At 42.5% G+C, this 10,287-nt stretch overlaps 1 protein-coding gene across 10 annotated transcripts in view; it reads left to right on the forward strand.

Annotated features, from left to right (window-relative positions):
• Nucleotides 1-9,606, forward strand: part of mbd1a (methyl-CpG binding domain protein 1a) — a 48,790-nt gene extending 39,184 nt beyond the window's left edge. For all 10 annotated transcript variants that reach the window (XM_045696543.1, XM_045696550.1, XM_045696548.1 and 7 more), the window contains 4 exons: nucleotides 1,212-1,532; nucleotides 4,784-5,002; nucleotides 6,010-6,180; nucleotides 7,428-9,606. In XM_045696543.1, coding sequence (XP_045552499.1) covers nucleotides 1,212-1,532; nucleotides 4,784-5,002; nucleotides 6,010-6,180; nucleotides 7,428-7,640 — 924 coding nt within the window. In that variant the 3' untranslated portion in view covers nucleotides 7,641-9,606. The remainder of the gene's footprint in view (nucleotides 1-1,211; nucleotides 1,533-4,783; nucleotides 5,003-6,009; nucleotides 6,181-7,427) is intronic.
• Nucleotides 9,607-10,287: the final 681 nt, after the last annotated feature.

Here is a 10,287-nt window from a genome sequence, read left to right on the forward strand (position 1 = left end):
GTCTGTAGGTTTAGTTAAACCAGCCAGTCTGTAGGTTTAGTTAAACCAGCTAGTCCGTAGGTTTAGTTAAAACCAGCCAGTCTGTAGGTTTAGTTAAACCAGCTAGTGCGTAGGTTTAGTTAAAACCAGCCAGTCCGTAGGTTTAGTTAAACCAGCTACTGCGTAGGTTTAGTTAAAACCAGCCAGTCTGTAGGTTTAGTTTAAACCAGCCAGTCTGTAGGTTTAGTTTAAACCAGCCAGTCCGTAGGTTTAGTTTAAACCAGCCAGTCTGTAGGTTTAGTTAAAACCAGCCAGTCTGTAGGTTTAGTTAAAACCAGCCAGTCTGTAGGTTTAGTTAAAACCAGCCAGTCTGTAGGTTTAGTTAAAACCAGCCAGTCCGTAGGTTTAGTTAAACCAGCTAGTCCGTAGGTTTAGTTAAAACCAGCCAGTCCGTAGGTTTAGTTAAAACCAGCTAGTGCGTAGGTTTAGTTAAAACCAGCCAGTCCGTAGGTTTAGTTAAACCAGCCAGTCCGTAGGTTTAGTTAAACCAGCTACTGCGTAGGTTTAGTTAAAACCAGCCAGTCTGTAGGTTTAGTTAAACCAGCCAGTCCGTAGGTTTAGTTAAAACCAGCCAGTCTGTAGGTTTAGTTAAACCAGCCAGTCTGTAGGTTTAGTTAAACCAGCCAGTCTGTAGGTTTAGTTAAACCAGCCAGTCTGTAGGTTTAGTTAAACCAGCTAGTCCGTAGGTTTAGTTAAAACCAGCCAGTCTGTAGGTTTAGTTAAACCAGCTAGTCCGTAGGTTTAGTTAAACCAGCTAGTCCGTAGGTTTAGTTAAAACCAGCCAGTCCGTAGGTTTAGTTAAACCAGCTAGTGCGTAGGTTTAGTTAAAACCAGCCAGTCCGTAGGTTTAGTTAAAACCAGCCAGTCCGTAGGTTTAGTTAAACCAGCCAGTCCGTAGGTTTAGTTAAAACCAGCCAGTCCGTAGGTTTAGTTAAAACCAGCCAGTCCGTAGGTTTAGTTAAAACCAGCCAGTCCGTAGGTTTAGTTAAAACCAGCCAGTCCGTAGGTTTAGTTAAACCAGCTAGTCCGTAGGTTTAGTTAAAACCAGCCAGTCCGTAGGTTTAGTTAAACCAGCCAGTCCGTAGGTTTAGTTAAACCCAGCCAGTCCGTAGGTTTAGTTAAACCAGCCAGTCCGTAGGTTTAGTTAAACCAGCTATTCGATTTCTCCCAAGGCCTCCGCAGTCCTGGAACCTGCAGTTGAACCCCCATCACTTAACTACATGACATCTGAACCATCAGCTGTGAAGCAACTACGTCCGCCTCTGCACCAACCCCTTACTGAGCCCTCCTCGCCGTACACTACGAGCAGGACAGAGCCAGACACACTAGACTACACTGAGGAGGAACAACTGGTAGAGCTCTACGCCGAGATACCTCGAACCGTCATTCAACTCGGAACACCAGACCTGCCAGAGGTCACGGGGTCGACGGTCATGCCCAGGTTGACCACCGAGGTCATCCGTGATGTCACTCCTGATGATGTCACTCCAGAGGTGAGCTGTCCATCAATCGCTCTCTTTTTTTATTTTTTTATCTCTCCCTTGTTATCTCTCTATCTAGCATGGACATTACTGGATTGGTTATCTCTCTCTCTCTATCTAGCATGGACATTACTGGATTGGTTATCTCTCTCTCTCTCTATCTAGCATGGACATTATTGGATTGGTTATCTCTCTCTCTATCTAGCATGGACATTACTGGATTGGTTATCTCTCTCTCTCTATCTAGCATGGACATTACTGGATTGGTTATCTCTCTCTCTCTCTCTCTAGCATGGACATTATTGGATTGGTTATCTCTCTATCTCTATCTAGCATGGACATTATTGGATTGGTTATCTCTCTATCTCTATCTAGCATGGACATTATTGGATTGGTTATCTCTCTCTCTATCTAGCATGGACATTACTGCATTGGTTATCTCTCTCTCTCTAGCATGGACATTACTGGATTGGTTATCTCTCTCTATCTAGCATGGACATTACTGGATTGGTTATCTCTCTCTATCTAGCATGGACATTATTGGATTGGTTATCTCTCTCTATCTAGCATGGACATTACTGGATTGGTTATCTCTCTCTATCTAGCATGGACATTACTGGATTGGTTATCTCTCTCTATCTAGCATGGACATTACTGGATTGGTTATCTCTCTCTCTCTCTATCTAGCATGGACATTACTGGATTGGTTATCTCTCTCTCTATCTAGCATGGACATTACTGGATTGGTTATCTCTCTCTCTCTCTATCTAGCATGGACATTACTGGATTGGTTATCTCTCTCTCTCTATCTAGCATGGACATTACTGGATTGGTTATCTCTCTCTCTCTCTATCTAGCATGGACATTATTGGATTGGTTATCTCTCTCTATCTAGCATGGACATTACTGGATTGTTTATCTCTCTCTATCTAGCATGGACATTACTGGATTGGTTATCTCTCTCTATCTAGCATGGACATTACTGGATTGGTTATCTCTCTCTATCTAGCATGGACATTACTGGATTGGTTATCTCTCTCTATCTAGCATGGACATTACTGGATTGGTTATCTCTCTCTCTATCTAGCATGGACATTACTGGATTGGTTATCTCTCTCTATCTAGCATGGACATTACTGGATTGGTTATCTCTCTCTCTCTCTAGCATGGACATTACTGGATTGGTTATCTCTCTCTCTCTCTATCTAGCATGGACATTATTGGATTGGTTATCTCTCTCTCTCTATCTAGCATGGACATTACTGGATTGGTTATCTCTCTCTCTCTCTATCTAGCATGGACATTATTGGATTGGTTATCTCTCTCTCTCTCTATCTAGCATGGACATTACTGGATTGGTTATCTCTCTCTCTCTCTCTATCTAGCATGGACATTACTGGATTGGTTATCTCTCTCTCTCTCTATCTAGCATGGACATTATTGGATTGGTTATCTCTCTCTCTCTATCTAGCATGGACATTATTGGATTGGTTATCTCTCTCTCTCTCTATCTAGCATGGACATTATTGGATTGGTTATCTCTCTCTATCTAGCATGGACATTACTGGATTGGTTATCTCTCTCTCTCTATCTAGCATGGACATTACTGGATTGGTTATCTCTCTCTATCTAGCATGGACATTACTGGATTGGTTATCTCACTCTCTCTATCTAGCATGGACATTACTGGATTGGTTATCTCTCTCTCTCTCTATCTAGCATGGACATTACTGGATTGGTTATCTCTCTCTCTCTCTCTATCTAGCATGGACATTACTGGATTGGTTATCTCTCTCTCTCTCTATCTAGCATGGACATTACTGGATTGGTTATCTCTCTCTCTCTCTATCTAGCATGGACATTACTGGATTGGTTATCTCTCTCTCTCTCTCTCTATCTAGCATGGACATTACTGGATTGGTTATCTCACTCTCTCTATCTAGCATGGACATTACTGGATTGGTTATCTCTCTCTCTCTCTCTCTATCTAGCATGGACATTACTGGATTGGTTATCTCTCTCTCTCTCTATCTAGCATGGACATTACTGGATTGGTTATCTCTCTCTCTCTCTATCTAGCATGGACATTACTGGATTGGTTCTCTCTCACTCTATCTAGCATGGACATTACTGGATTGGTTATCTCTCTCTCTCTCTATCTAGCATGGACATTATTGGATTGGTTATCTCTCTCTCTCTCTATCTAGCATGGACATTACTGGATTGGTTATCTCTCTCTCTCTATCTAGCATGGACATTACTGGATTGGTTATCTCTCTCTCTCTCTATCTAGCATGGACATTACTGGATTGGTTATCTCACTCTCTCTCTATCTAGCATGGACATTACTGGATTGGTTATCTCACTCACTCTCTCTATCTAGCATGGACATTACTGGATTGGTTATCTCTCTCTCTCTCTCTCTATCTAGCATGGACATTACTGGATTGGTTATCTCTCTCTCTCTCTATCTAGCATGGACATTACTGGATTGGTTATCTCTCTCTCTCTCTATCTAGCATGGACATTACTGGATTGGTTATCTCTCTCTCTCTCTATCTAGCATGGACATTACTGGATTGGTTCTCTCTCACTCTATCTAGCATGGACATTACTGGATTGGTTCTCTCTCTCACTCTATCTAGCATGGACATTACTGGATTGGTTATCTCTCTCTCTCTCTATCTAGCATGGACATTATTGGATTGGTTATCTCTCTCTCTCTCTATCTAGCATGGACATTACTGGATTGGTTATCTCTCTCTCTCTATCTAGCATGGACATTACTGGATTGGTTATCTCTCTCTCTCTCTATCTAGCATGGACATTACTGGATTGGTTATCTCTCTCTCTCTCTATCTAGCATGGACATTACTGGATTGGTTATCTCTCTCTCTCTCTATCTAGCATGGACATTACTGGATTGGTTATCTCTCTCTCTCTCTATCTAGCATGGACATTACTGGATTGGTTATCTCTCTCTCTATCTATCTAGCATGGACACTACTGGATTGGTTATCTCTCTCTCTCTCTATCTAGCATGGACATTACTGGATTGGTTATCTCTCTCTCTCTCTATCTAGCATGGACATTACTGGATTGGTTATCTCTCTCTCTCTCTATCTAGCATGGACATTACTGGATTGGTTATCTGTACAGGGCAAACTAAATTAACCTCGGATCAAGTGTTTTGATCTCTCCATACATTCATCTCTGTCATTTCTCTCTCTCTCTCTCTCTCTCTCCCCACACCCTCCCTCTAGATCACAGAGACCTTCAGTCTGGCTGACGGCAGCGAGTCCTGTCGTGACGATAGGGAAGCAGCTCTGTTTGGGTTCCTGAGGGCCCTGCGCCGCACGGTGCTACCAGCCCACTGGGTAGGGGTCATGGCAAGGGGTCCTCTATTACAACTCCTCCAGTGCTCTAAACTCTCCACCATGGCTGACACAGTTCTCCAGATCCTACCGGGCTTCTGCTTCCAGGTAAGGGGAAAGACAAGACTTCCAGCACAAGTTCAATTCAACTTAGCCTGTGTTCCAAATGGCACCCTAAATTCCCTAAATGAATGCACTACTTTTGACTAGTCCTTTTGTTCTCGTTACTTGATAAAGGCTTTAGGGTAGAAATGCCATCTGTAACTGTGACGCCTCCTTTTTGTATCAGTCCGATTTTCCTTTTGGGCCTACAGCACCCAAAGCCTCACCTCCCAAAGTATTTTACAACTTAATGTTAGAATGTTCCTCGTAAGTTTCCTTTTGGGCCTACAGCACCCAAAGCCTCACCTCCCAAAGTATTTTACAACTTAATGTTAGAATGTTCCTCGTAAGTTTCCTTTTGGGCCTACAGCACCCAAAGCCTCACCTCCCAAAGTATTTTACAACTTAATGTTAGAATGTTCCTCGTAAGTTTCCTTTTGGGCCTACAGCACCCAAACCCTCACCTCCCAAAGTATTTTACAACTTAATGTTAGAATGTTCCTCGTAAGTTTCCTTTTGGGCCTACAGCACCCAAAGCCTCACCTCCCAAAGTATTTTACAACTTAATGTTAGAATGTTCCTCGTAAGTTTCCTTTTGGGCCTACAGCACCCAAAGCCTCACCTCCCAAAGTATTTTACAACTTAATGTTAGAATGTTCCTCGTAAGTTTCCTTTTGGGCCTACAGCACCCAAAGCCTCACCTCCCAAAGTATTTTACAACTTAATGTTAGAATGTTCCTCGTAAGTTTCCTTTTGGGCCTACAGCACCCAAAGCCTCACCTCCCAAAGTATTTTACAACTTAATGTTAGAATGTTCCTCGTAAGTTTGAAGTGTCCGTTTTACATTAAAAAAAAACCCAAAGCATGGATTACACTTTGTCCAAGCCCCATAGAGTACTTTTTAGGTTGAGGAACCATCTAACGTTATTGTAAAATACTGAACTTCCCCTTTTTAAGCTTCTGAACTACTGAAGGAGGAGTTGAGCTTGTTATTGTGCATCATCTTCAACCAGGTGACTGTACAGGGCCAGCCCTTGCTTCTGACCCACCCCCTGTACGAGGTCCACCCTCCACGCCTCGGAACCATCACCCAGCTGGTCACTCTGCTGCTGGACCTGGAAACCCTGATGGTCTGCCCTGGCTTCCCAGTCAGGCTGCCCGCCCTGGGGGACAGGGGCATGGAGGTAAGAGCCAGAAAGACTCCTGCTCTATGGGTCGATCTCCTGTTTCTGTAGTGAGGCAGCTTGATGTACCAGGACACCCCCTGGACAGGACACTAGTCTATCTCCTGTTTCTGTAGTGAGACAGCTTGATGTACCAGGACACCCCCTGGACAGGACACTAGTCTATCTCCTGTTTCTGTAGTGAGGCAGCTTGATGTACCAGGACACCCCCTGGACAGGACACTAGTCTATCTCCTTTTTCATTAGAGAGACAGCTTGATGTACAGGACACCCCCTGGACAGGACACTAGTCTATATTCTGTTTCTGTAGAGAGACAGCTTGATGTACCAGTACACCCCCTGGACAGGACACTAGTCTATCTCCTGTTTCTGTAGAGAGACAGCTTGATGTACCAGGACACCCCCTGGACAGGACACTAGTCTATATCCTGTTTCTGTAGAGAGACAGCTTGATGTACCAGTACACCCCCTGGACAGGACACTAGTCTATATCCTGTTTCTGTAGAGAGACAGCTTGATGTACCAGTACACCCCCTGGACAGGACACTAGTCTATCTCCTGTTTCTGTAGAGAGGCAGCTTGATGTACCAGTACACCCCCTGGACAGGACACTAGTCTATCTTCTGTTTCTGTAGAGAGGCAGCTTGATGTACCAGTACACCCCCTGGACAGGACACTAGTCTATCTCCTGTTTCTGTAGTGAGACAGCTTGATGTACCAGGACACCCCCTGGACAGGACACTAGTCTATATTCTGTTTCTGTAGAGAGGCAGCTTGATGTACCAGTACACCCCCTGGACAGGACACTAGTCTATCTCCTGTTTCTGTAGTGAGACAGCTTGATGTACCAGGACACCCCCTGGACAGGACACTAGTCTATCTCCTGTTTCTGTAGTGAGACAGCTTGATGTACCAGTACACCCCCTGGACAGGACACTAGTCTATCTCCTGTTTCTGTAGTGAGACAGCTTGATGTACCAGGACACCCCCTGGACAGGACACTAGTCTATCTCTGGCCCTTACCAATCCAGCTCTTTACTGCTGAGTGGCACAGGTCCCAGTTTGATAACCTTTTTCCAATACATTCAATATGTTATTTAAGAAGTACAAATGCACTCTAAACTATATCTTCAGGTGTTTGTAAAAGCAGACTAAAGTCTCTAGAATGCATCTTTTAACTTGTTATTGTGCAAAACTTTTTTATTTATTATTATTTATTTTTTCACAATGTCCCGTTTTACCGGTAGGTGATGGAGCCTGTCCTCTGTGTGAGAGCGGCCATCTGTGAACTGCTGGTCCCCCTGGAGGAAGAGAGGTGTGAGAGGTGTAGAGACAACATCGTGGAGGAGGAAGTGGAACTTGTGGAAGAGGAGGAGGAGGAGGAAGAGGAGGAGGACCTGGAACTTGTGGAAGGGCGACTGGAATTTGAGCTAGAGTTAGGGGAGGATGGGTGGGTGTAACAAGGTTGGAGGGTTGTGACCTGGAGTGGGTTTGAACCCCCGGGACAAGACTGTGTTAGCCTGCTGAGCTAAATCCTAAACGTGTGTTAGTCCACCAAGCCAAAACTCTAGGGCAGGTTTACTTGTTATGCGAGTGTGGTTCACTGAAAACCCCAGGTCAGGTTGCTCATCAGACCAGCATGGTTCACCAGCACAGGACTTTGTTTTTGGGAGAACCAGGACGTGGATGGGTGCACCACCAACCAACGCTAAAGTGCCTGCGTATGGTTGACATTCAATTTGGTGCTTTTTGTTTTAGAAATAGAATGACTAGAAAATCATTCTATTCATTGTATTTCTATGACTAGAATTTTGACTTTTAGTTATGGACATGACTGAAAAATGTCTTCCAACACATCACTGGTAGTTTACCATTGGATCAGGCAGACCAGTGTTGTTTTTTTACTTCTGTATTTGACACTTAATGTTGTTGGCATTAAAACAAATGAAAGTTCTCACCACGAGGCAACTGGGATATCAACATGACTACTTGTCTTTCGGTTTCTGGACCAGCAAATTTTATTTTTTATTTTTACTTTTATTAACATTGTTTTTTTTTGGTTTTTTTTGTTTTGTTCATCAGTCATCACTGTATTTCATAGACTACGTTACACACACACACACACAGAGTAGTAGCATTGTATGTATGGAAGATTACCTGCTTAACATTCATTTAACATCTAGTAACGTTATACATACAGTACCAGTCAACCGTTTGGACTCATTCCAGGCTTTTTCCTTTATTTGTAAAAAATGTTCTACATTGTGCCAAGATTGTGCAAAGCTGTGATCAAGGCCAATGGTGGCTACTTTGAACAATCTCAAATATATAAAATGTATTTTAATTAGTTTAACACTTTCTTGGTTAATACATGATTCAATATGTATTATTTCATAGATTTGATGTCTTCACTATTATTCTACAATGTAGGAAAAATATACAAATAAAGAAAACCCTTTTTGAAGGAGTAATTGTGTCCAAACTTTTGACTGGTACCATATCAGTGTGTGTATGGAGGAATGGCTGCTTAACGTTAGGACGTTCTCTGTTCATTTAAAAAAAAAAATTAAAAAAGAGTTCATCAGCTATAATGGAACTTCTTAGATATCTTCCTGTTGCAGGAATATTATTTTTTTTGCACATTTTTTAAGAATGGAGCTAGCTAGCTAGCTAGCTAGTTCGTCTTTCAAGAACTGTGAACGGCCACAAGTGATGTTTCAAAGTAGAGAATACTGCTGCTTTTATTATCTCCTTTTTCAGATGAACTTTCACACTAACAACGACGTTATACTTGCTTTTTTCTGCTTCGAAGTTCAGTTATTTTAATATTTCTGTTGTATAATTTTTTCAGAGTTATATTTTTGTTTTCTGGTTTTATGTGAATTCAAATGCACATTTAAAATTTTTTTTATATATATTTTTTTAAACCCATTTTACAGAACTAGCCCACTGCTATCTACTCTCCCCATCTGACTGAACAAAGTGCTCACAGGCTGGCATACCATCCCAATATTTCCCTAGACAGTTGTAGTGTTGGAATGAAGCTCTGTGTAGGTAAGAACCATTTGTATTACATCAATACACTGGACTGGATAGTCAGTGAGGAATGAGGACATTGAACACAATCAGAATCTGTTTTCAAATGTAACGTGGACCCAATCACCTTTTTTATGTTCATGTGTATTGTTCTCTTGACTTTAAAAAAAAAATAAAAATTAAATGATTTTATATGTTCTTCACAGGAACAACATGGTCCATACAAGGACCACTCTGTCTGAATAGAAGACACATTTTTTTTGCTCCAGAAACCTACTGTGTTCGACTGGGAATGTCGGTTTGTTATGGTAAAGAACTACTGGTTTACTTTTTATGGTGTGAATATTTGTATCAAAACTTGTAAAGGTATTAAACTTAAGTTTTATGGTTGTTGATCTCTCTCTCTGCTTTCACCAAAGACTAGTAATCACTTAGGCTGTGTTTACACCAAACAGTGTAAACCAATTATTGGTCTTTTGTCCAATTATTAGTCTTTTGACCAATCAGATCTTTTGCCAATAATTGGGCTAAAAAGATCAGAATTGGGTTGACGGTGTAAACACATCTTTAGATTCTGTGAAAGAGTGCTTGGTAGACTTTGTACACGCCGTAGACTGGCATGCTGCCCTAATGTACACACTGTAGACTGGCATGCTGCCCTAATGTACACACCATAGACTGGCATGCTGCCCTAATGTACACACCGTAGACTGGCATGCTGCTGCCCTAATGTACACACCATAGACTGGCATGCTGCCTAATGTACACACCATAGACTGGCATGCTGCTGCCCTAATGTACACACCATAGACTGGCATGCTGCCCTAATGTACACACCATAGACTGGCATGCTGCCCTAATGTACACACCGTAGACTGGCATGCTGCCCTAATGTACACACCATAGACTGGCATGCTGCTGCCCTAATGTACACACCGTAGACTGGCATGCTGCCCTAATGTACACACCATAGACTGGCATGCTGCCTAATGTACACACCATAGACTGGCATGCTGCTGCCCTAATGTACACACCATAGACTGGCATGCTGCCCTAATGTACACACCATAG

Source organism: Salmo salar, chromosome ssa15 (genome assembly GCF_905237065.1).
Source record: "Salmo salar chromosome ssa15, Ssal_v3.1, whole genome shotgun sequence".
Taxonomy (NCBI): Eukaryota; Metazoa; Chordata; class Actinopteri; order Salmoniformes; family Salmonidae; genus Salmo; species Salmo salar.